The sequence below is a fragment of the Rhea americana genome, unplaced genomic scaffold (genome assembly GCF_003343005.1).
Source record: "Rhea americana isolate MKP2758 unplaced genomic scaffold, rheAme1 scaffold_82, whole genome shotgun sequence".
Lineage (NCBI taxonomy): Eukaryota > Metazoa > Chordata > Aves > Rheiformes > Rheidae > Rhea > Rhea americana.
In genome coordinates this window covers 3297679-3324903 of record NW_028187001.1, presented here as the reverse complement: position 1 = coordinate 3324903, position 27225 = coordinate 3297679, and the positions used below count along the sequence as shown (strand labels likewise).

The window sequence follows — 27225 nt, the reverse complement described above, 5'->3', positions numbered from 1 at the left end:
AACATTTCGTAGATGAGAAATATTTTGCATACTGTGCTGTCAGTGATGACAACTACATCCTCTGGTGTAGATTAACTGGGAGATGAGGTAARGAATTGAAACAGCTGAATGGAAGGCTAGGTGAGTCACCACAAAGCAAATGTGGAGCAGCCCACTAGCAGGAGTGCTGCAGTGTACCCCTGCAGATTGGGGCCAGGTTTAACCTCAAGCCAACAAGCTATTCACACAGCTCCTGAAGGTGATAAAGCGCTGTAAAACACATAAGTGAAACTATATGAAGCAGGACAAACGACTGAAGCTACATCGTCTCATTCAACGGGATATTACTGTTATAAAAGTCTGGAATAGAATTTGTTGTTGAGCAAATGGGGAAAAAAGTGGATGGCTACATGAAGAAACTTCTAACACAGCAGTTTTGATAACGTTATTTGAAAGCAACACTGGCACAATCAGAATTAACTTTGTGCTTCCCATTTATAAAAGCGGGSTTTAGAAATGTGAATGACTCCTGACTGATTTTGTGCTTTGCTAGTTCTACCTGGGTATCTCTAACTTTTATTTCTACAGCTGAGAGCAGCATATTACAAAGTATTTCTGGTATATTCACTGATTTCCCCTCACCCATCCCCAGTCCCAAGATGASTGTCACATAATGAAATGTGTATTTCTGTTGCTTTAGCATTTATTTAAGATGATACCATTTGCTCAAACAACATTATTGATGACTTTGCTTCACTAATTAAGAATTCTGCCATGACAAAACTTGCTACCTTATTTTAAAAAAGAGAAAATCATACAGAAATTGAGCTTTGTAATTGTTAGGTGCTACAGGCAACCTAACCATCTACTGGGTATTGTTATCTCGTGTGAGACTTAAAGTGGTTTGAGTGGTATGTAGGTATATCTTTTTGGATTAGATACTGTTACATCTATGTACTCGTACACAAGTARTCAGCTCTTTCAACACAGAAAAGTAGCATCTGTTGTGCTGGTACCGAATGTTTGGTTGAGAGTAATATATTAAAGTAACTGATTGTGTTGTCAGGGCATAGATGAGAAAAWTAGTGTTAAGTATAAGAAAGGTCAATTTACTTAAACAATTTGGTGCCTTTCTGTATTGCAACTGCATTGTAGAAAACACCCTCGGGGGTGGAGGGAACTTTAACATTCTGAATGTCGTATTGTTTCTAATGGAAGCATGGACAGAACAGTTGTTAAAATAATCACTTTGAATAGTCCACAGCCTTAGAAGAAAAATAGCATCTCTTATTGGTAAAGCTTGTCACTACATTTGCATTGGAACTGCAAGTTAAGAATGTGATTGTCTAAAAGCTGGTTAATTTTCTGTTCTATACTTTCATAAATGTACTTTCTTTTGATTGACTTGACTGCTAAATGCTCTTTGTTATATTCTAAATTGTTCTGATGTGAAATTGTTTTTTATTGCAAAATGCAGTGGTTTAATTGGAGACCTTCTTGTGTCTAAGATAGTAAGTTATTGTGGCATTAGCATTTACATTATTGAGCTGTTTAACTTCTATATTTGATTAGAATTCTTGTTTTGTAAATCTAAACTTTGTAATGATTGAATTCACATGGTTAACAAATTTGGGGGCTAGTAAGAAGCAACACATTGTGAGCTATATACAAGTCTGCCTTTGTGTCTAATAACAACTTGCAAAATTTAAATCCCCTTAACTGATGGGTTTAGTTCTGTCTAGGTCTCAAGATAAGACATCTGTCTCAACTCTAGTAACTGATGGCAGAAGATGGGTGTAAATTCAGCTGATAGCCAGTTGTGATAATATTTTGGTATCTTCTCTCCCAGGGCCTGAAGATGAAATGCTGAGTTTTCTTTGTGCAAACTTAGTTACCAAGAAGGATCAATATTACATTTTTGTGGTATTACAAAAGGCAGAGTTTGCACAATTGGCTTTTTATTCTTTGGACTTTTTCTTTTTTTTTTTTTTTTTGCCATGTCTTGGATAGTAAGAGCTACTTGGAAAAGATAATTAAAGATTATAGTAAAGATTAAGCTAAGGGGACATGATTTGTGAATTTTCACCTTAAACTGCAATTAGAGGGAGAACGTTTTTACTTTCTGACAGAAACTTTTTCCATATTCTTTACAAATATATTCTTGGCGTTCTTTGAGCATCTAAACTACCATCTGCGAAGTTCTCTATGGGAGAACTCTCTAAAAGACTGACTCCAGACTTACACTCCAAAGAATCTGGAAAAACTGGTTGTTTTTGCACATCTCTGGCCCTTGATACACTTCATTCCATTGCTGCAGGATTTGAAGGTACAAGGATCTTCAGTCTCCTTACAGAGGAGAGAAAAATAACAAATATAAAAGTCATTTTAAGAACTTTGAAAGCCTATTTAAAACATGCAACTCCTTGGCAAACCTTAAGGACAGTGATGAACATCTAACTGTGTTCTGTTTCATGCTTGGTAAGCATAAATTTTCAATGTTAATCTGAGAAAAATAATGTCATAACTCTAGTTCCTGGCCTRCTGTTTTTTTTTCGTGTTGGAGGGTTCGTGAGTAGTTATATAGCCATGTGACTTATGCCTTCTACTTCAATAGGGCTTTCTCTTGTTCCCTGTTCGTTGCTCTGAATTTTGTCAAAGTTGTCTAAATCTTGTCTTTTTTTCTAATATTTCATTTTCTGTAAATAATGTAGTAGTAGGTAGCTTTTATCATGTGTTTGGCTTCTCTTACGTCTTTACCCTTCAGGGAAGGAGGCAGGGTGGAAGCGGTTGTTTGACTACACTCTGTATGGAATAAAAAAAGCTTCCTTGCTTTGCTTTAAGAATAGCAGGGCTTCCCCCTCCCCCCCCCCAGCTGAATGGGGGATGTGGCCTAATGTCCATTTCTAAAGAGTACATTAAAGTTGACCTTACTTTATACTAGTTTCTCCCACCATAAAGACTGACTAAGCGTGTTTATGTACATAYAGGTATATACACACATGCACACACTATGATCAGAAACCTTTGATTTTTTTTTTTCTGTAAGTGTGGCTAAGGAAAACACTTTTAAACTATGGAAGATGGAGTTGAAATGCAAGAGGATTTTAAGTCTGTAGTCTTCTGATTCCTCAAAGATGCTTTTGAAAATGTTATTCTGTATCTAAAAGTCTCATGTTCATAAGTATATATTAAGATTTAGGTATGCATATATGTATGCTAACATAGTTTCTATAAAATTGATGTAAATCTTTCTACAGACAATAAATGTTTTAAAATTTTTTACCTATGTTTTTAAATACCTTTAGTGATTTGGTTCAGTGACTTGTTATTAATAYTTGGTTTCAGAGTATTTTGCTCATTCTGCTTTGCCATTGAAATGTTTATATATGTCTTGTTTCTAGAACTCCATCCACTGCTTTGAGTTTAAAACTTTGATCTGCTTTCTAGAGACACCTTTTTTTAGCTAAAAGACTCTTGAAAAGACTTAATGTGAATTGCCTTAGATACTAGCACAAAATGGATGCTGTTAAAAAAAAAAGAGAGAGAGAGAGAGAAGAAACTTTGAAGGCAGATATTCCAGTCTCCTCATCCATCACATTCAAAACTCTCAGTATGTCTGTCAAACTGATTCTTCCCTAGGAAACAGTATGGGGACAAGTGTGCACTTATTTGGCTGTCTTTACATATTCAATAATCTGGTATGCACTTTTAAGAATTGTGTTAGTGAATACAGTATCATCTGTGCTAGGTAAAAGTAACTATATTAGTTTTTAATACCAAGATTTCCTAAGAGTGGAACAGGAATGAGCAGAAGCTAGAATTTACTTGGCATGTTTAATTAAAAAGAAATTTACTGTATTATTCACTTAAACTTGCCAGAGTCCAAGTCAGTACTGGTCTCCAGTATATGTGGATCACTTGGTCCTTTYGTAACTCTCCCATTCTAATGTGGTTACTCTTCCTGAAGAAGCAGACTATTAGGACAAAACTCCATCTGTGGTAAATGCTCTGTTGTATAGTGGCTTGCAAGGGAAGGAATTATTTCTTTTGTCTCTTAGGAAAAAAATTTAAATAATGCTTGGGGATATAATAATCTTCCCAACCAGTAGAATGTAGTCTCAAAAGTGCATGTGGCTGATTGTGTTCTGAAGTGCATATCAATTTAGATAAGCTGCTAATTTTCATCAGTATCACTTTTAAAATGCCTGTTTAGCTGCTTTGAGCAGTCCCTTAATATGCAATGATTCTTTTTTGACTGCCCTCCCAATCTCAGCAGTGTATCCATTCAACTCCTTTTTATCACAAGGGTGAGGTGCCAAAATGATTCACATCCATTGCAGTGTTGCTTTGAAGTTCCAACTGAAGGATGTCCATATTGCTGTAGGTTTTATAGGAACACAAGGTCAGTGCTACACAAACTCTTTTTGCCTGGGAACAACAGGAGGCTAGGCCTTCAACATGCTATGACAGCAGGGAAAAAATAGTTTAATAATGTTTTTTAATTTTTCAGGACAGCCTTTATGTTACTGCTTTGTATGTGGGAAAGCCAACACATTAATTCTATTTACCAAATGTTAATTTTCAGTGATAGCTTCCTCTAGCTGAACTCAATTGCCATATGGTTCTACAGCAGAAGGAGGTATGTGTGTACATGCGCGCACACACACACACACACACACACACACACACTCCGTGTGTGTATGCATAATATATATTTTGGCCCTGGCGATCTGGTTGAGATAGCCATCACATTGGCTTTCTCCTGTACATTGTAAAGATGCAGTTAGAAAACTTAAGTTGACCAACTTTGTTATTCCTTACTACTACTACTGGCCCTAAATTCTTCTTGTAGAAGCAGTGCTATTGCAATGCACCAAGGTTAATTTTTCAGTTATACCAATTATTCCACCTTTAAACTACAAAGCTGGAGCACTGGGAAGCCAAATTTCATACAAAAATAGTATAATAGAACTGTCTTCATTTGTCTCAAACCTGGTTGCATTGATTCTACTTAGTTTGCCATGTTACTAGGTTGTGATTGATGTAAGCTTTATAAGAGTTACTAGCTGAAATTGTCAAAAGCTACTTCTGCTCGTTTCCCAGAATTAATGCTGTGCAATTGTCAGGTTATGTAGGCTGAAGGTCCTTCCATACTGAGTAGTTGTGGATAATGATAACCAGCATTGTTCTGTCAAGGTGTATATGAGTCACTGAATGTGGCTGGCTGCAAGATACTCTGTATATGAAAACTTATTTTTTTCCTTGAATCTATTCTTCCCTCCTCTGTWCCCTTTATGGAACTTGCAGCAGACTACGATTTAGTGCCCTGCTGCTCCTGAAAACAATACTGAGTTTGTCTTTTACTTTTCAGTGAAACCCTGAATTGGAGGCTGTTTATATCCAATCTGTATTTGTGTTATGTTCTTGTGATAGTTGAATTTATTTTCCTTTAATAGATACGTCTAACAACCTTAAATGGAAATTGTGAAGGTTTTCCTCTATCAAAGTATTTTCTCTTATTTTTTTTTAAAAAAAACTAGAATTTAACTGCTGGAGCATGTTCTTACTGCTACAGGAGACAAGGCAGTAAATTTAAAACAAGTTTTCATAGTTGTAGCTGAAGCTTTCTCACAAAAAGGGAAAAAATCCCTCTGATATTAATATAAAAATATTTAGACAAAAGTCCTAATTCTTGAGACGCTCATATGTAACCTAACTCATCTCTCTTGAGCAGTTCTCTGCTACTCGTTTTTTAAAAAATGTGGATTTTCATAGCCAACTAGCCAGATGCCAACTGAAAAGGCTTCCACTCTCGCAGATAATTCCTGACCTCTACCAAGCTTTTTCAAAATGAGCTTTCTTGTACTTTGCMGAGAAGCAGCAGGATGTGAACATTTTGTTGCTCCTGATCTTGCCACTTTTCTTCATATCCAGATTAGCCAGCTAAGGTTAGAACAGGCTCCTTTGCTTAACCTTTCATTAATACTGAAGCTACTTGTGATATAAAAAAGATAAAATGTGAGTAAGGTACCTTTTATGGTTGGTTGTGTGTTTTTTAATTTGCTGTTCCTCTCTGGTGCTGCTGTTGTAGTTTTCTCCCTCTGAGATCTTTATGACAAAGAAATCTTCACGGGTGAAGAAAGCGGCGAGGCCTAATCAGGTGCCTTTTGGTCCAGAAGTGATAGCCCTGTGCTTCATTCCGTTTTATTCTACCAGGCGTTTCACCTCTGTCTCATAGCTGAAAAGCAGCATCAGCCGCCCGTGTGTGGCACTCGGGGGTGGGGGCACAAAAACACGCCCTTTTCTACCCTTTTACTCTCCCTCCTTCCCGGGGAAGCGGCACCTGTGGAGCCCCCTGCCCGCTTGCGTCGCCACGAATTCAGCGCTGCGGGGCGCGGCGCTGCCGCCAGGTAACGGCTCCTCGCGCTGCTCGCCCTGGGCGGCGGCCGTTGGAGGCACCGCAGCGACCGGCCGCTGCCGCTGCCCCGCTTCCTTCCCCCCGAGCTCGGCGCCTCCTCCCAGCGCCCAGGGAGGAGGGAGGCACACCCGTCCCGCCGCCCGGCGCGGGGCAGGCGCCGCCGCTCCTGCCGCCGCCGTTTCCTTCCTTCCCCGCCCTCCCGCCGGCGGCCCGAGGCGGCGCCGCGGCTCTGGCGCAATCTCGCGACACTTCCCGCAGCGCCGAGCCCCGCCGCGCCGCGCCGCTCGCTTCGGCGGCAGCAGCAGCAGCCGCCGCCGCCGCCGCCCGGGGCGGGCAGAGCCAGGCGCTGCTCGCATCCTCGCCCTGTGGCGCGCAGCGGCCCGCGGGGCACCGGCCTCGGCCGCGCTTCCTCTCTGCCCGGCAGCGGGGACCCAGGTGGCTGGCAGAAGCTGAAGGCTGAGCCCTTTCTCTCGCCTGATTTGTTTCATTTTTTTTTCTTCTTAATTAAATATATATGCCGAGGGAAGCTGAAGTGTTTCTAGCAGGAAGCAAAATGCAGCCGCGCTGCCGCGGGTATTGAGAGCGGCAGCCGCAGCAGGAGGCAGCAGCAGGCGAGCAGGGAGGGGGACCATCCCCATCGGCAGCCTCTGCTCCTTCCAGCCGCGGCGGCGGCGGCTCGGACTGCTCCTCACCCCTTCGCCGTGGCCAGCTGCCGCAAACTTTCAGCCTGTTTCCGCTGCCGGGCGAAGCCCAGYTCGACATAAATGGGTGAGTTGGAACTGTTGGCTGCGAGTTGGCGGCGCCGGGGGRCCGGCTGCGGCTCTCGCCTGGCGGGCGGGCGGGCGGAGTGCGCGCCCCCGCCTCGCCGGACGGCTGGGGGTGGCGGGGAGGGGGCTGCCCGCCACCTCACCCGCCCGCTGCCTTTTAACTTCTCTCCGCGGCCCCTCTGATCAMGGTCTCCGTGTGACAGGCGGCCAGGTGGCGGTTTGCCGCGGCGCGGCGAGGGCCGAGCCTCCCCCCACCCTCCCGCCTCGGGGCCAGTGGGGCTGAGGCGTTTTCAAGCCCTCCGTTGAACCGGCCGTCCGGCCTCTCTGGTGCGGTGGGGCCGGGCGCTGAGGGGCGGCAGCGCGGCTTGCGCCGCTGCGGCCGGGGGGGGCCCCGCGCGAGGCTGCGTGCGCCGCCGCGCCGCGCCCTGCCGCCAGGGGGCAGGCGCGGGCGGCGGTTGGGGCCGTTGAGCGGGCGGCGGTTGGGGCCGTTGCTCTGGGCAGCCGCCGCCCGCCCGTGAGGTGGCTTCCGCGGACTTGGCGACTGGGGCTGCTCCTGCTTGCCCGGCTCGGGGCGGGCAGCGCCCGCTACCTGTGCGGCAAGGGAGGAGGCAGCTGCGGTCCGGTGTGGGCAGCGGGGAGGGGCGGGGGGTGAATTGTCCCGTTATGCGGGGTGAGGAGCCGAGGAGGCGGCGGCAGCAGCAGCGGTGCCAGGKGCGGGCTGGCTGAGCGATGCGCCCCTGGGCATGGCCGCGGCGGAGCTGGCCCGCTGCTCCTCTGCCCAGCGCCGTGCACGGCGGAAAATAACGAAGTCGAGGGAACAAAAGAAACTGTACCGTGCTGGTAGGCAGCCCGGGGTGTGCCCGCCCAGCGGCCGCCGCCCGCGGCTGCCTAGCCGAGCGAAGTGGCGAGCGGCGCTCCCCAGCGCCGGCGTTCGGCTGCCCTTCGCCACCCGGTTGCCCGTTCTGCTCACAGTAGTGGAATTGCTGTCGGGCAACGTGAGAGCAGCATCGCTAAAACCACTAAATGCACTGGATTTTATGGGCAGACATTTTACACGTTTTTTTTTAACCTGTTGTAATACATCAGGAATAGCATTAGGAATGTAGCAGGGAAAGAAAACCCCTTTGTTCTTTGAGAAATTAGTCTGTGGGGTACTAACACAGCTGTGCATAACTGTGGTGCCAGCGTGTTACAAGATTAAGCRCTAGCTTTTCTCCATTGACTTTCAGCTAGTCCTCCAGCTCAGGCTGAACTGCGCTCAGCCATACGTAGCTGCATTGATCTGAGTGAACTCGGATGCTGGTTGACAGTAAGCCAGCATCCCAGACCGCCACGTTTAATYGGGTGTGTTTTGGAAGACTGTGCTAGGGTAAACTCACTTCCTAGGTAACACTGCTCTCTCTGTAGCGACGGATGAGATTTTAAACATGGCACTGCAATGAGGGGTGAAGTTTTTAGCCAATGAATGGGGCAAAATCATCTTAAACATGACATGTCACAAGAAATCACGTTTTTTCTTCATCATCTTTGTTTTCTTACCCTCTCTCAGTGCATGCTTTCTTGTCTTCCCCCTAAGTTTCGGTTGTGCTTCAGTAAGCCTTTCTGCTTTTTGCTTAGTCTACAGCCCAAATACTGGCCTCTTTTGGCTTCACTGTATGAAGGCTTAGGAAAGAGATAAATGTGCAATGAAGTAACTGTCACTGTTACAGCTCTGGAAAGCTTTTTGAATATTGTAGCCTAGTTGTGAAGGACCTCTTCCCTTACTCCTCTTTCCTCCCCTCAGCTGGCCACAACCACATATATCTGGCTTCTTTAAAGCTCATTTTCGTACTGACTTTCCTAACTCACTGTAATTCAGTCTGACTTGCCTTTGCAAAACAAGAGTGTTGGGAAGGCAGGTATGTTTTCATTGTTGCTCTTATCCTTAAAGGTTAAATGATTTTTGTAGTTTAAAAACACATGGAAAAATTATGTGAGGAATTAAAGCTATGAATAATTTGTATGAAAGTGAAATACTTCTAGGAGATACTAAAAGAAATCAGAGTTTTATTAAAAACATTTTTAACATTGTCAGTATTTTTGGAAGACTTAGGTGCAGAAAATTATAGGTGAATTTTTTTTTATATGTAGTACACTGTTAACATCCCTAGTCTTTTTTTTTTGAGTCATTTAAGTAGTTTGAATATGAGGCATATGTTTTCCTGTGTGGTACTATGTATATTACAATATTACAAAGTCTAAGCCTGTGTATGTGTGTGTGTGTACATATGTGTATATATATACACTGGAGATAGAGAGAGTGAGGGRGAGAGAAAGAATATATATTATATACTATATATACTTTCTCTACATACGCACAGGCACACATGTACGTATGTATGTACAAACAATATGTGGTCCCAAGCTTCTTTATGGCACCTATCCCAAACCTTACAAGAAATACAGGTTTATTGATGCTTTATGAACTCTTCCATGACGTTCTAGTTGGGGTACGTAAAGTAATTTAATTTGTTCAGAACAGACTTGCCAGGAGAATTTAGTGAAATARTGGTGATAATTCCCTAAACATGAAATGCAGATAAGGCAAAGACCTTAAAAGTAATTGTTAGTGCGGTGGGAGATGTTGAGTCCCTATTTAATGGCATCTGAGACTAGAAGACATAGTGTTTTGTGGGTATTTTTTTTCCCCTAAGAATGCTTGGAATTGTATATGGCTAGAGAACTCCTCTATCTCATTTGCAAGGGTTTCACATACTAGACTGGAGGTCCAGAAAACAAAGTTAGAAGAATGTATGGTACCCACTATGGAAAATCTGGTTTGAAAAGCACTTCCTATCAAATTTGAAAAGAGCAAGGATAGAGCGTGATTCTAGAAAGCTATGTTTAACTGCCATCATCACAAGACCACTGGCATGTGCAACTTTTTTGTGTCAGTTGATACATGCCTTCCAATTTTTGCAGCAGATGAAGGAAGGTCCTTTCTTCTACTAGACAGTCCTTACTTACCTTCAGAGCACAGTCAGTCGTATGCATTAAATGAGGCAGGGGTCTTGTAAATCTAAGAGGCTAAGTAGCTGAAGCYTTTATCATAATGTTTACCTTAATGCCAGGTTACCTTCATCACCAAACTTGTCAATGAGTCACTTTGTAGCTTTAATATTTTGRGTTTTTGTGGTAGAATTGCTTTTCTTAATATTTTCTAAGACACTGTTAAAAATTTTTACTGGGATAGGGGAAGAGGTGCTAAATTTAGGTTTTCTTTAGATCAGATTGACCCCATCTCTTATCAACATAGTTAGGACTTTGGATCCAGAGAGAGTCYTGTGCTCTTTGAAACAGTTACGGTATTAATACTGGCAGACTTGATGGATTGACATTAGCGATTGAGAAAAATGCTTTRCTGTGAAATACTATTGCTAGTTTGTAGACAACAAAGGAATATTACAGGAAGAAGTAACATGATAGTGCAGAACAATCAGACTCTCAAATAGATCTRATATGTTCTATGTGCAACCCCTTCTCCTGTTTTTTCCCTTTCTTAATTCCTTTTTGTGCCTATCCAAATTCTCTGTCTGCTACCTTCCAGTCCTCTGTCCTGCTGCCTTCATAGACTCTCACCTCTTTATCTTTTTCTCATCTCTATACTTCCCTCTCCTCATTTCAGACAAGCCACTTCCTCTTTCTCCCTCCCTCCTATCTCAGCATCGATAGAGGGAGCACTGTGAGCACATTTCCTGCCAATGGGGCCACCCTGGCCTCTATCGGCAAGAGCTGCACCACCAGAGCTGCTTCCCACGGTCTGCTGGCCAGTGGCGTGGGCTGGAGAATGCGCACTGCCACGGAGAGCCTAGGGAGTTTAGCTGGTCAGCTCTGCAGTCCTACATGAAATGAAGCATTTTTTGAGGCTTGAGCTGAGGAGGATTTTATAAATTTCACATAGAAGACAGTAAGTATGTTTATGACTCTGAATTGCTCTTTGACAGATTTTAAGTTCCCTTTCCAAAGCAGTGGAGGCATTGCTGAGAGGCTCCAAAGAAATTTTTAAGTAGGAATAGCTTGTACCATTCCTTCATATTATCCTTGAAAATAGTTGGACAATTTCAGCTGAAACTTAAACCATAAGGAAGATGATTAGCATGGGGTATTTTTACTTGGAGTTTTTTTTTTTCTTTTTGATAAGGTTTTAAGCAGCTGTAAACTGGCTTTGTATGGGAAGTGCTGTGTAAAAATCTTTGCCAACTGATGAAAACTGTTTATTCTTTCTCATGTGTGCTATTACTCATTTTATTTATTTRTTTTTTTATATTATTGGTAAGTTCCTTCCTGGCAATAAGGCAGTTGCATTAGAGTTGTTCAGGAACAGATTTCCAGTTGCTTAGTATAGCACAGTCTTTATACAGTCTATGAATGTCATCACTGTCTGAGTTCAACTGGAGGTTTCAGAAACTATGATAAGGTATGTTGAGTAACCTGTGGGAAATTCCATACAAAAATAGCAGGCACAACTTTTTTTTCCCTAGAAATTAGGAGATAATAATGTTCTTGTTGTAAGAGATTATAAGAATGGCCTTCTGAATAGATCAAGGGAGGGTCTGAAATCAAGAAATATATAAATATTTATATAGGTATATATAAAAGATTATGGAAATAATTGTACAATCTTTTTTGTATGCTAGTATATCTTCTGTTTGCCCCTTTCAAGTAGCTCTTCTTCACTCAGCATTTCCTTTATTGTTATTGTTTAATATTAACTGTTGATTTTAGGTTAGAAAGTATAATAAAGAAGAGGATATTTAAGTTGATACAGTTTTCTTAAAACAGTTAAATTCTTGTTGATCTCCGTGCTAATCAAATTTTTATATGTAGAAAATTTGGGTAGAATACCTAGAAAAGGCATCTTTTTCTGCCCAAGTGTAAGGAAATGTATGTTGTAATTAAAATGTGTGGTTTTAAATGTTTTTTTTCTGATAAGCAGCTTTATTTTGATATTTGAACTGCTACTAGCACGATATATAAAATTAATACACATCTTACAATTTATGCTCATCTTTAATGTCATTCAGATTGCTTTTGTAATGATTATTCACTAGACTATAGATTATTCATTAGAGGGTTTTCTGAGAATGCTACTGGTAGTCACTCTACAAGCAGTGTGCCAGCATTCGTGTAGCAGATCAGCACTGACCTTGTAGATAATGTGTTGACTTTTCCCCACTTGAAGGGAAGGGGGCATGCTTTAGGGAGAGAAGAAGGAGAGATTGCTGGTGTAAAATGAACAGCTGAACTCTCAGGTCTGAAATGTTAGAGGCCACTGAAAAGCTGAAAGCAGATTTGCCCTGATGAAATCAGGAGAGGGAAAACAGCCACAGAGATGGTATCTGTTAGTTTTCTCTGATACTGCCGTTATAGTGAAAACTCATCAAAAACAGTGATGAATTTTTGTATAGTTCTTGTCTTTGTTGTTTTTAAGATCACCGAATACAAAATCCTGGACCAAAGAATGGGCATTTTCCCTAGGCACAAAAGCGGGAAGTAGCTATAGGGCATATCTGCATTCTGTATGCTGAGGAATAATGAAAGAATATATTAGCAGGAGGGGAATGAGAGAGGGGGTGAATATCACAATTCTGTAATTCAGCTAATATTAAAAGCAATTGATGGCAGTCTGCTTCACATGGAGAGGAGATACAAAGCTTTAAGTCTCTGTGAGTAAATATGTAATACTGAAGTTCAGTAGTCATAGTCTGTATTAGCAAATAGTGTGTATGTGTTTTTTGTTTTTTTTCCTTCCTAGTGCTAGTCATTGAGGATCATCTGTAGAAACCAAACCTTGAGAATGCAAATGGTCACATCCATTTAAAGGCTATATGGCAAGATGACTGTTGGGATACCCTAGCTCTGTTTTTTTTCTAAATATAACTTTGAATTAGAGAGAGGAATGCCCAGGATGATGAAGGATGAAGAGGGAAAGATGTCTTTGTTCTCATTCTTAGAGCAGTTGGTATTCCAATGTGGGTGTTGCTGAGAATGTGTTCCTGTTTCATGATGAAGATGTACCTTGAGTTATTGATCAACAATTCTCTCTAGCAACAAGGATAATGCAATATAAAAACTGAGCAATTATATGAGAAAAATATCCCTAACCTATATGCCAGTGTAAAGAGCAGCATTTTGAACAGCGCATTTCAACTTCACTAGAAATATCACGGAAAATCAGAAAGTTTCTCTTTCCTTTCTTTCTCTAGTTGTTCTTTCATAGTTTGCGGCAAAATCACTTCTGATGACTGAAAACAACTCACACCGAAACCAGTGTAAGTCTGTTCATGAAGAACAAAATCAGTATTGCTGTGCAACAGCCCAGGGAACTAATGCCACACTACCTTCTCAAAAATATCAATACAGATTGTTTGCATATGTTACAAGCCAAGACCCAACTTGGCGTCTCGATATTTAATTAGCTTTCAATGGTCACACTACTCATAAGTGAAAACTAAGTGTTTTGTGCCCCATGAATAATTTGTAGTAAGTAGATTTATGTGATTTGTCTTTTTTAAAAAATACCAAAATGAACAAAAATTCCTAAATCACTTTGTGTCATCTGTTTGTGGTTTCCAGGAAACTGTTTGTTAATTTATAAGCAATGGTGTTGGCGCTTGTTATCGATAATGAGATCTTAAAACAAACACAAAACTCACCTCAGGGGGTGATTTTATTTGGAGGAAGTGAGTGGTGAGGGAGTGGAAGGAGAAGGAGTTTTCAGTGTCCATGCAACTGCTGATGCTATTCTATGCTGCATTTACTTCCCAGTGACAGTTGGAATCTCTTAGTATGTAGTACTGTCTTTCCACAGATTAATAAATGTCATAGTTAAAGGTAGCAAAAGTATTAAAGTGTAAGTGTACATGTACAGAACGTTTCATTTCTGAGCAAATGTAAAGCCATTCATTGAAAACTGTCATCTCAGGTTTAAAATAAGTATGTTGTGTATCTGAGGTTACTGATTCATCCTCACCACTGCCTAGAAACATCTTTAACACTCTGGTAACTGAATTTTTCTTTTTTTTTTTCTTTTTTTTCTTTCTTTTTTTTCCTATGATAGGCTTACACAGCAGTGAAAATTTGTTATCCTTGTGATAATTGTAAAACTGGCTAGTTAAACTTCAGCTTACTTTAATTTTTCTGTGTGTTTTCCTCTTTGTTTCTGCGGTATGTTGTTTCCACAGGTTTTTCTTGAATTGTTGATGCTCCATTGTCTCCCCTGTAAGGAGGACACACAAGAAGTTCCAGAATCCATCCAGAAGAAAATATGCCTTTAATTTGGGGTTTCATTATGATGAGGTTTAGTCAGCTTTTTGGCTATGAAATTCAGAACTTGTATTTAGAAGTTGTTTGACTTCTGGCCTTATGTTTCCAACTGTAAGGATGAATAAATTGGTTTAGAAGAACAGTGGTGCTTATTTATAAACAATATTTGAATACTTTATGGATTAAGATTGATTAATTCATTAAAGTGTCCTTATTTTTGCAAAAAATTGGTGATGATAATATGATGTCAAGACTTGCATCTAGGCTAGACCATCTTAGTTTTCTCAGAAATAGTCTAGGTGCTCTGTTTTGATGAGACTGTAAAACTGCAGTGTTTAAATACAAATATCTGACTTTTCTGCTTAAACCACCAGTGAAAGAAGAAATCTCAGACCTGAAAGAATGCAACTTTGTTCCCATTGTTGACTGAGCAAAGAGAAGGAAAGGTGAAATGAGTGCAGAGAATAAAGCCCTCAAATTGAGGCTTTTCTTCTAGTAAACTTAATAGCATGGTTAACTATTCCAGTAATATGGAACTAAAACTTTTTGTGGATTTGGTTTAGATATTAACTACTTAGCTTGTACATTTGATCAGCTGCTCAGTTTGCTTTCTTGATTTTAGAACACTCTGTGGGTTTTGTTGCTCCTGTTGGATCAAGTTTAGTTATCTGTATGAAACTACTCTGGTTTCATAGGGGTGGCATGTATTTAATAGAGGGGTTTCTGAATAAAGTACATCCAGTTTAGCTAATTGCTATTTTATTGGTGGAAAATATTGATATAGCTGAAAGAATCCTCCCGTTTCTTCATCTGTCTTCTTGCTTGAGTCAGTGCTACTGACGTGTTGAACTGGATGTCCTTGTTTGAAGAAGACAATGTACCTTTGAATAGCCAGCTAATCTGTACAAGTAAGATCAGCTCTATCAATTGCAAGAAAAGCCTTTCAGCTGGGACACAGAGAAATCTTACTGCTACTGTGGCTACCTCCTTTTGTTACAATTGTTTTAGTATTTATTTGCCTGGACCACTGCTGTTTGCTGCCTCCCCTTCTCTAAAGAATGATCTTTTATAAAACTGAGAAGTCTCTTTCTGAAAAACTATTAATTCTCTTGTATCTGCTGATAAGATATTTAGCTGTGTTTAAAAATAGGGTTGAAATACTCTTGTCAGTTTTACTCTGATCACTAAGGTCAGCTCAAATGCTTTTCATGCTGTCACATCATACTGCATATCAGAATTGCTCTCTTTGATTTACATTGAGCATGCCACTTTAAAGACTACAGATTTTGTATGTGAAGCACCTATAAATAGTGCTCTTGATTAGTTGACATCTCAATTATCTGACTTTGGTTCATGGCAAATTGAGATAAATGGCTTACAAAGATGCCACGTAGTTCACAAACTATTGTCTGACAGTTCAAAGTTGTTTGCACCAGTTTCACAGTGGTAAAAGATCTTTTATATTTATTCTTTTGCAACATATTTTATCATTTTTCTGTGCAAGTGTGAAGAAACTATCTTATTTGTTCTTGTTCCTTTCTTACTCTGTCACCCCATTCTGTCACTCAGACAGCAGACAGACACTCAGGCATTTATTTTTTCTTCTTCATATCACTTACAGAAGTGTATCTACCTATGCTGCTTTTTCCCTGTAAGTTGCTTTTATTTTTAAACAAATCCATCTCTATTTCCCAGCTGTTTTTCAGGAAAAATGCTCTACACCATTCTTTTTTTCTTTTCAGGTATCTAGTACTCCCTCTTTATCTGCACTTCCTTCAAATTCATCTTTGCTTCTCTTTCCTCTGCCTTTCAAGTGCACTGCTGTTTCTGCTTTTAGGAGATTCTCCTATATACTTTACCTACACAGTATGCTTAAAACTCTCTGTATTAAAATGCAAATATTCTACAGAATTCTGCAGACAATCCAGTGTGGACTGCAGCAAGTTTATGGGTGGTCCTCTACTAATGTAACTTCAGAATTAGGACGATGACTCAGTTAGTTTCTCATAAATGCCTATCAGGAAGGAGAGAGGACTGTCAGTCTCTTGGAGACCATTGCTTTAGTCCTCTGAATTTTTTCAGATCTGAATTAGTACCTTTGAAGGTAAATGCAGAGGTGTGTTCCATGTGGTGTTTTGCCAGCCACCTTCGGTGTTGTTGGACTCAGTGGGATTAAGTAAACTGACAGAACAGTGGTTTCTTCCGTGGTACCCAGAGAAAAACAGGTTGTGGAAGTCAGTAAAGCTAACTGCTGAAATTCGGATGTTTTTGAATTTGGAGAACGTAAAAGCAGGATGTTGCTATTTTAAGTAGAACTTCAGTTCCGGTTTAAGTCTGGCAGTGTCTCTCTCAAGAACCAAAAGGAAGGAGTTGATGTAAATTCAGCCTTACTTGGCAAAGAGATCCTGAATGCAAGAAATAACCTTTTTCTCTTTAGATCCTTCTGAAATGTAGCACTGGTTTTGGCTTCCGATTTCCTTAGCTACAGGAGCTTGGATCATTGGAAACTAGGAGAGGTCAGTAGAGCTTTTTGACGTGGGTGGAGATCAGGAAACTTAAATGAGAAGTACAGCTTTCTGCTTAACCTTAGAAGAAATGGTCAAGGCTAATACTCAGTGTGAGCTCTGTCTCTGCTGCCAGTAGTCCTCTTGGGGGCATAGTTTTAACCTAAGTGCTCCTTTCTGGTTGCTGTAGAAAGATTCTGTGGCAATTGCTGAGGAGGCGGTTATGCTGCTCAAAGTAAAATCTGCCTCATCACAGCTTTCTTGTCAGCGTGCCTTGTTCTGGTCCAGACAAAGCCAGGGCTGCTCGCTGGGGATGGGAGGAGGACAACGACCTCAAGCAGACAATTGTTTGTAGAACAATAGGGTTCATTGCCCGTGTTTATGTTTACTTGGGTTCCACAGAGCTCCATCCTGCTGCTGTTTTTTCCCCTCTTCCCCTGTGTGCTGGATGCAGCAATGGGCTCTTCTGTCCAAGTGCTGGCTATTGTTGGTGCCTTCGCTCTGTACTCAGCTCTGCTGGACCTTCTCATTCAACCAGCACACAGTGGCTCAAATCCCCTGTTGGAGCAATGCTGTCATCAGGTCACAAGCTGTTCTTGCTCACAGTGAAAGTCAATGACAAGCTTTCAGATGTACTGTTTGGCTTGCATCAATTTTTGCTTTCAAGATTGTCTTTCTAAGAAAAAGCTTTAAGTAATATTTTGCTTTGGAAGCTTATTCTAGACAGAGCTCATCTGTCTTCACAATACTCCTCAAGCTTTAAACAAGGGGCTGTCTTGGAAGTGAGGGTGTCTTTCTGCAGAGGAGACTCCTTTTGATCTGTTACCAGAAATGTTTTCCAAAAGAGCTCTGGGGACCTGTCTTCTACTTGCAACATTAGACCTGCCTTCTGGAAGGCTTTGCCTTTTTTTCAAAATCCGGAGTATTTCTTTGAGAGAAAACGAAAATAAAATTGTAAATGGAAGTGCCTCCTCACACAGGCCTAACTGGCACAAAAGATTTTGAAAAGCACCGTAAAAACAAAACAGGGAAGCTAATGGCTGTGATGTGGGAACATCTTTGTTCATAAAAATGGGGAGGGGGGGGAAAAGTGTACTGATTTATTGTGAGTTCCACTTACTGTGACATCCGGGAAGAAATAGAAGAAATTGGTTTGAGCTGAGAGAAAACAGCCATTAAAGATACCATCTAAAACTTTGTTCTTCAAAATTGCCTTCTGAATTCTAAAATGGAAATTTGAAAGCTTTTTTAATGCATAGAGTCAACACATGTTATCTGATATGATAGTTAGGTTTATTTGCCCAAGGCTTGTCTGGGACTTGTGAATCCTTATGTGCCATAGTTACTGCTTCTGAAGCAGCTTTTCTTTTTTTGGCACTGTTACTCTTCCAGAATTTGAAGGAGGATAGAAGAACCTGATAGAAAAAGGGAAGTTGATAAGAATTATGAACAATAGCATTATGAGATTTCATTATTAATTAAGAAAAAAGTATCATACTAGTTGACAGTTAGGATGGAGTTTTCTTTTTTTTTCTTTTGTCACCGAGTGTCATCTTCCTCCAAATGCTCCTACCCTWCTTTCTATTGTTGCCCACATAATAGAAAAAGTTATGCTACTTTAATCTTATGCTTTAGGATTTTTTTTGTCTGTTATGTCAGTACAATTTAAAGGTTAGTGGAGATGGTTTAATGTTAGTATGTAAATCTTGAATTGGACCACAGTGGTGAGATGCAAATTATGGTCTGAGCTCTTGCATCTAACAGCTATGAGCCCCAGCACACACCTAGCCTTTATAGCTTCTGTAATGCCTGACTTCATTGTGTGTGAAGGATGGTTGCAAGTGTCCTTTTCTTTGGCATTATAAATAATTAAACTGCTGAGGAGTTACATACTGGGCCTGACCTTTCACTGAATGCTAACTTCTGTAGATTAAAATGCTTGGATTTATGTAAAAGGGAGGTAGAACAGAAATAATCAGAAGCTTTTCTGTTTTTTTTTCTTCTATAGCTAGTCCAAGTCCTGACTATTGCACAACACATCTCTTTGTGACCATTTATAATGCATCAATTAAAGTATGACACTGGTTTGTAGTCTTAATGTTTGACAAGTCTGATCACAAGAGCTGCTACTGAGGTAAGTAGTTTGCAACTGCTGTCTTAAAAATAATAAAATTCATTAAACTGAGGGAAGTCTGTATTAGTTTTGAAATTACTTTAAGAGACAGTGTTTGTGTGTAACTGACAGTACCTGATAAAGGGCTGTAACACATGCCRAGAATTTTGGCTGTATCAATCTATTGCTGCCATCAATCTCTTCCTGCAGAGATTGCCACTCCCAGCATCAGGCATACCTCAAGATGCGTCTGTGCAGCACTTCAGTCTCATTTTTTTAAAGTAAACCTATCTTTACTAGTACTTTGAGAAAATGTGACTATACACAGACGAATACGTGCTATTCTCCCCATCCTCCTCTTCTGCAAAAGCATTTTTGTGGAAAGCTGGAGAGGTGCCCGAGGACTGTAAGAATGCCAGTGTCACTCCAGTCTTCAAGAAGGGCAAGAAGGAGGACCCAGGCAAACACACGCCAGTCAGCCTCACCTCCATCCCTGCAAAGGGAATGGAACAGCTCATTCTGCATGTCATCTCCAGACATATGGAGGAAAAGAAGGTGATCAGGAGTAGCCAGCATGGATTCACCAAGGGGAAATCCTGCTTAACCCATCTGATAGCCTTCTGTGATGACATGATTGACTGGGTGGATGAGGGGAGAGCAGTGGACGTTGTGTCCCTTGACTTCAGCAAGGCTTTTGACACTCTCTCCCATAACGTCCTCCTAGGTAAGCTCAGGAAGTGTGGGTTAGACGAGTGGACAGTGAGGTATATCGAGAACTGGCTGAAAGGCAGAGCTCAGAGGGTTGTCATCAGTGGCGTGGAGTCTAGTTGGAGGCCTGTGGCTAGTGGCCTCCCCCAGGGCTCAGTCCTGGCTCCCATCCTGTTCAACTTTTTCATCAGTGACCTGGATGAGAGGACAGAGTGCCTCCTCAGCAAGTTTGCTGAGGATACCAAGCTGGGAGGAGTGGCTGACACACCTGAGGACTGTGCTGCCATTCAGAAAAAYCTCCTGAGGTTCATCAAGGGCAGGTGCAGAGTCCTGCACCTAGGGAGGAATAACCCCAGGCACCAGTACAAGCTGGGGGCTGACCTGCTGGAGAGCAGCTCTGCAGAGAAAGACCTGGGAGTGCTGGTGGATGACAAGCTGACCATGAGCTACCAACGTGCCCTTGTGGCCAAGAAGGCCAATGRTCTCCTGGGGTGCATTGGGAAGAGTGTTGCCAGCAGATYGAGGAAAGTGATCCTGCCCCTCTACTCAGCCCTCGTGAGGCCTCATCTCGAGTACTGTGTCCAGTTCTGGGCTCCCCAGTACAAGAGAGACATGGAGCTACTGGAGAGAGTCCAGCAGAGGGCTACAAAGATGATCCGAGGGCTGAAGCACCTGCCCTATGAGGAAGGGCTGCGAGAGCTGGGCCTCTTCAGCCTGGGGAAGAGAAGACTGAGGGGGGGATCTGATCGATGTGTATAAGTACCTGAAGGGAGGGTGTCGAGGGGACGGGAACAAACTCTTTTCAGTTGTCCCATGTGACAGGACAAGAGGCAATGGGCACAGACTGAACTACGGGAAGATCTGCCTGAATATAAGGAAGAACTTATTTACTGTGAAGGTGACAGAGCACTGGCACAGGTTTCCCAGAGAGGTTGTGGAGTCTCCTTCTCTGGAGATCTTCAAGGCCCGCCTGGGTGCCACCTTGTCTACCATGCTGTAGGTGACTCTGCTGAGCAGAGGGGTTGGACTAGATGATCTCCAGAGGTCCCTTTGAGTCCTACCAATTCTGTGATTGCAGCTTTCATGGACATCTTATTGACATCTTAGACTTCTGTGGTGAAATTCTCCAGAGCTCCTCTGTGAGATCACATTCAACAATACCACACATTTTTCTAGTCCGTTTTTTAGTGAGGTGAGGTGAATATTGCTTTCATAGAAATATGAATGTTTTAACAATTAATTAAAATCTGTGCAGTGCAAAATACAAAGATTATAAGGAAACTTTTGACCACAAACTCCTCTTACCTCCCTGGGAATTAAATGATGTTGCATTGTATCACTGAAATGATAATTTTTCTTGGGCTTCTGGTAAGTTCTTTTTGAGTTGGTCTTCCACCTCAGTACTTACCCATCATAATCCGCAAATATTATCATGGAACTAGAATCAAGTGACAGTTGCACTAGGCTAGTATTTCCAAGTAATCTTAAGCAATAGTTACTGAAAGTAGTTACTTTCAGGTTTTTCTACCCTGCTCCATTTTTACACTGATACATTATTCAGTAGGAGCTCTCAAGAATTTAGCTTTATATATGTGTGTGTGTGTGTGTGTATAAATATATGCATGTATATATATAAATATATATATTTATTGCTATATTTAGCTGTAAGTAAGTAGTGTAATCTTCCTCCTCTTTGTTCTGAAGAAGTAGCTAATATCCTTTCTGACCTCTCAATTGCTTGAGAATGTGATTTAGACAACAGAAGTAATATTACCAACAAGTTTTTATGAATAGTTTCAGTCAAATTAGAATTACTTATCTTTGTTTGCATAGCTTAAGTTAGGATCCTCTTCTCCTTTGTATAATCCTCTGTACTTTTCAGCGGAACTTCAAAATTATTTTTATTGATGAAATAATTTAGTTCCTGGAGGAGCCAGGAACTTTTGTTAAGATGACATTGATTGCTTCTTTCTGGATCTAATCTGTCTTTCATTTCTTCTGGATGAACAGTTGCGTGCATTCATAGTTGAAGGGAAAAAACAATGTTAGAACAAGTGAACCGGTTCTCAAGACAATTTTAAGAAGCACTATATAACTTCAGTTGCAGGTTAATGTGATCTGTGTAGACTGTGAACTTGCAATTTGAATTGTGAAATAAACTTTTTTGTGAGTGCTTTATACTGGGAGTGTCTGCTGTATCTGAAGAGGTACTCCAGTAGATAGACTGATGAATTGAGGGGGGAGGGGGAACAACCAAGTGGTCCAAGGCAGAGGGGCCGCTTTGCCCTGTAGGAAAGGATAAATTAACTCCTGGAATGTGAGTGCTTCCCAGAGGACTAGCCCTATGAATGCCAAAGAATACCTATACCCTCTGTACTCTGTCAAAAGGGTTAAGGAGACTTGACCCAATTAAATTAAACACGTATTGTTGGGTCTGAAGTAGAATGTAAGGGAGACTTTGGAATACAGATTTGGCTGCTGTAACAGTAACAAAACTACTGTGGTGATCTTTTTTGTYTTTGCTTCCTCTTTAGTTCCTTGTGTGGATCATCAGATAATGGTTTGGCATATTGTTTTGAAAGTTTATGTTGGACATAGGAGTGCAACATTGAATTTGGTGGAAGACAACTGTTGTGATCAGCCAAAAAAAACCCAAACTAACAAACTCAACATTTATTGGAGCAGCATGTCTGAAACTGTTTGTCGTGTGATTGTTAGGAGATGTGTGCTTTCTGTGAAGGAAACTCCCCTCGTGCATATGGAAAGACAGATACACACTTACTGTTGCTTCTGAGTTACCTAACAGAAAGACTTTTGTGATGAATTGTAGTCATACTGATGCCTTARGGCCATAAAATAAAGTATTTCCTGCCCTGCTGAGTAAATTCCGCTAGAATAACTTGGTGTTCGTGTTTTCAAAAGCAGGTTACAAACATACCAATACTGCTTCAAAAAACAGAAGACTAACTCTCCTGTTTTCCTGAAGGTTAGCTGAGCTTTATGTAAGCTGGAGAGCTTTCAGCTCTGCTGCTGCCTGGAGAAGAGTCACAGTCCCAAGCAAGAATGTTTACTCTTTCCCCCAAGTTAGATAGCTTAAGGTCTTCTGCACCAGTCAACTGTTTAAGGGTGTTTTTAAACACTTGAACGCTCCCTGCATGTAGGCAGCAGGAGGCAGTGGAGTTCAAGAATGTGGGTTCCTTTGGTTCAGTTTTTATGGCCCATGTTCAAATGACTGGTTTTGGTGCTTTTTTGCGCACGCCTGCTTATGTGTATGTGAACTGCAGAAAGGGCTTTCCTCTCAAATGCTCTGCATATATCTTAAGTGCCTCAATACTGGCTACTATGGTTTCATTGGCAAAATGAGGCTGTGGGCCATGCAAGTGCAAACTGTGTAAGGAGCATTTGTATCTGTGGGGAGAGCTGGGACACGTGGTTCCATTGACATAGCAACAAATAAAGAAGCCTGACTGCAGAATTTGTGATTTCTGTGGAAGAAATATGTGTGCAAGATAGCTGTAGGTTTATTGATACCATTTGATTTCAAATTGTGATAGAAATGACCATGCTTACCTCGTAAGTTATAAAAAAACAAGATATATTTTACAAGTATAGCTCTCCCTCTTTCCATTACAACTTTTTCCTGAATCCCTTTATTAGTGTTGAAAGCATAGACAGCTGTCTTTGTGTAAGACTTTCAAGTAGGATCCCTCCATAAAACTGTTACTCTAAAGGAAATATATAACATTTTAACAACAACTAGCTTGTGTAACTAGCCATCAAAGATTACCAGTATCCATAAAAGTTGTGAAGATGTTGATGGGTGACTGAGCACCAGCACTAACAGCATTTGKGTAGGGGGCAAGAATGGATTGCTGAGACAGTTTTCAGCTGGGATGCCAGTTAATTCGTCTGTCCTGCAGGCTACTGAGGAGAACTGCTGCTGATGACTAGCACGTAAAAAGATGCATGTGCGGTATGACTYTTGTGGTGCCCTTCTGTGATTTCTCTGCTCTTTATAGCTGAGGAGTATAGTGAGGATATTATTCTAGGACTGTGACTTTTAGCCCCCTTTCTCTCCCTCCCCAAGTATTTTCAAAGGGGAAATATAAAAGTATGTAAGTTGAAAAGTGTTGCCTTAGCAGAGGAGTTGATGTTTACTCTTTAGCATGGATTTAACTTCTTAAGGATTCAGTAATGGTACAGATTTTTCCTTCTGATCTTAAGGTTTCTCTTTTCCTCTCAGCCTCTCTTTTTTCATGGAGCTGAATACTTCTAAATACTTTCAGCAGGGAGTACTATTCCTGATAGTAAGTGTTGTTTAAAAAAGAAGAAAGCAAAATTTGGAATTCATTTTTCATGGCTCTTCAGTGATCACTTGAAGTCAACCAAGTTAAGCTGAACTTTTCATACATGTGCTTCAATTTAAGAGTTCAGGCTTTCTTAAAAATCCTGGTTGTTATTTACATTTAAGCTGTGAAGTTAGTGGTATATTACTATTACTTTTTTTGTGTGTGCACTTTAGAGCTAGCAGATGGCAAAATACTTTTCCATTTTGGTAGAGTGGTGCCTGAAAGGGACAATTCAGTGACTCCTTCATCTAGAATTATAACATACAAAGATGCTGGCAGAGTTGAGTCTTCACAGACTACAGATTATTTTGCTCTCTGGTAGGAGAAACCCATCCAGAATTTCTGTTCTTTTGTAATAACTTAGTGATTTCCTTCCCAGGTGCTGACTAACATTCAGTTATTGTTTATCCTCGGTGTAAAAAAGTTACAGAAATTGGTGTCTGCAGTAGCTCCAGTGGTTTTGGGTAAGAATGACTTTGGAGTCGATGGTTATGGCAGTCCAGCCTCATTTATTCAGTGTTGTGACCACTAGAATAAATCCTGACAGGCCTTAYGTAAATCTGTCTTCTTCCTCCTCACTCAAACACATTTGTGCCATAACATCCCACATTTGTTTCACCTGCCAACTGCTCAGGGTTCCTAGAGTCCAGAAAACAACTGTGTTGTAGGTCACCTTTAGTCTTCAGGCCATCAACTGGTCTTCTGGTTCTAGGTTGTCAGACCAGGAATATCAAATGGAAGGTAACTTTTTTCCACTGAGTTCCAGATGTAAGACATGATGTGTCATTTGATTTGATAAAAGGTATTGACTTTCTCCCTACTATTGGATTCTATTGTATTACTAAGAGCTTTACTACGGACTACTGTATAGCAAAAATACTTACTTAAATCATTTGGGTGCAGGGAAATGCTCATAAAACACKAAGTGTAGAGCATGCACTAGCTCATCCCTAGCTTTCCTGTACAGAATGGCACCTTTGAAGTAAGATCTTGCCTAGCAAGTTTTGAGGCAGATGAATTTTGATGGCCAAATTGTAAACCAGTTATATATTTATAGTGAAAATATTGATAAACTATTAAGTGTTTCCTCTGTATGGATCTCTGTAACTGCTTTATGGAAGAATACCATGTACTAGGAAAAAAAAAACAACATAGTCCAACTTCTTGATTAATATTTTTTGATCATTGATCAATTTAGTGTAGGTGGTAGAAAACACAAAGCCTTCTGTAGTCATGAGACCTTCCTGTTGAGGCGTATGCAGAGTGCAGCTTGAGTGGATTGTTGTGTGATTCCTGTTCGGGCTATTGAGTTGATCTTTGTTACTTGTAAAGAGTTACATTTATGAAAAAGGGAAAAGCTCTGCTGTGCTCTCACCTGAGGAAATGTAATTTGAACATTAATTTAAAGCTTTAGGGTAGGAAATCTGAAGGTAGCTTTTCTACTTTCAGTTCTGATTTTTAGGGTAAGCCAATGCAACGTGTGTTTATCATTCACATAAAGCTGAGTGACTAACAAATGGAGAAGGAGAAAACTTACAGCAGAGAAGCTCTTAACCCTTTGGCTGTCTTGTCTAACTGCGCACACTGGCTCTAGGGGCTGTGTTTGAGTATGAAACCATGCTGCCGCAGAAGGTTTTGTTACCATATGGATGCTGTTACTTGGGTGGAATAGTGCCAAAGACGTTAATAATATTTCCATTGTGCCTACACGCTTCAGGTACCACTAGAAACTGTTTTAATAACATAGTTTTTGTTGCACGGTAGCAAATCTCTGTTTCTGTTCTTGATTCATTTCTTGCTTGGAAAGATACAGTACAGTAATTGAAAATGGCGTGAACTCAGACACTTCTGTCTTCAAATGTTGGTGATGTTAATAAAAAAAAAAAAAACTTATTCTGACTTGGTCAGTTTTGAGAGACTAGGTTTTACTTTTCATTTAAATTGTTGCAAGGAAAATAGTAACAATCAATAGAAAGCTTCTGTAATAATCAACAGAATCATTTCAAGTGTGTASGTAAAACTGATTCAGAGAATGAAAGGTGAGAATAATTGAAGCTTTAAAGTTTTTGGAGTCTTTTTTTATCAATTTTTTTTCAGTTATGCTTATTTTAAATGTAGCTGAAGGGTTGCATTTTAAACTCCTGGTCCACAGCTGACATTTCAGGTTTTTTATTTTAAGCCCAAACAGTGAGTGCTAATAAACAAACAGATAAAGCCTTTGTCCTTGATGCTGCAGTAGTAGGTTTGCTGTGCTGGTCTTAAGCATGATTGGCAATAACTAGTTTTGATTTTGTTTAGTGGGATTTTTCTGCTACAGTTTGGATTGATGGTAATATAATACTAGGAACAGCTGGTTGTGTTGGCATAGGAATGAGCGTTCTCCTTTCAGAACAAAATAACTTGAATAGCTTTTGATTTTGGATATTGTCTCTGGACTCTATGAATGATTCTTAAAGTAAAAAATACCAACTTCTGAGAGAAAGAATCTAGTGTTTGTGAGCTGGAGAAGGTTTGACTTTCAGGCATCATGGGGTGAAATATTTTGAAGAAAAAGGTGCCAAAAAGATAAACCAGTTCTGTCTGCCCAAATTTTGTCATTTTATTTTGCTTTTGGCTTAAAAGGTATCAGGTTTTGGCTATTAGTGTAACAGGCTGTTTACCTTGGCAGAGTTGGGCCTGAGACCAGTCTTTGTGGGTTAACAAATAAAGTTAGTCAGAGCTCACTGTTCATGGAGTTTTGTCACCTCATAAATCATTGTGCAACCTGGGATGCTTTGGTAGTCCAGTTCCCGAGGAGAAATCTAATTCAATACTTCAGGAATAAGGTGCAATGTGTTTGCAGATACGTAGCAAAACTCTGCTTTTCCGTTAGCGTACCTGCATCAGTCCAGTCTCCAGTATCAGTCCAGCTTCCTGACAACAGAATTTCACCTCAAAAGAAACAAATATGATTAAGGTTGACTGGCAGAATGAATTTTTCAAAACATAGTTTGAGAAAGCAGCATGAAAATCCTTGAGCACACTTTTAAAAATGAACTTGATATAAAAGCTGCAGCTCTGCGGATCTATAAATTATGAAGCG

At 40.7% G+C, this 27225-nt stretch overlaps 1 protein-coding gene across 2 annotated transcripts in view; it reads left to right on the top strand.

Annotated features, from left to right (window-relative positions):
- Window positions 1-6688: 6688 nt before the first annotated feature.
- Window positions 6689-27225, top strand: part of SH3KBP1 (SH3 domain containing kinase binding protein 1) — a 231679-nt gene continuing 211142 nt past the window's right edge. The window contains exon 1 of one of the 2 annotated variants that reach the window (XM_085323139.1): window positions 6689-7165. In XM_085323139.1, the coding sequence (XP_085179265.1) occupies window positions 7162-7165 (4 nt within the window). In that variant the 5' untranslated portion in view covers window positions 6689-7161. Of the gene's footprint in view, window positions 7166-11058; window positions 11111-27225 lie in introns of those variants that run through there. The other variant, XM_085323140.1, reaches the window with a different exon arrangement.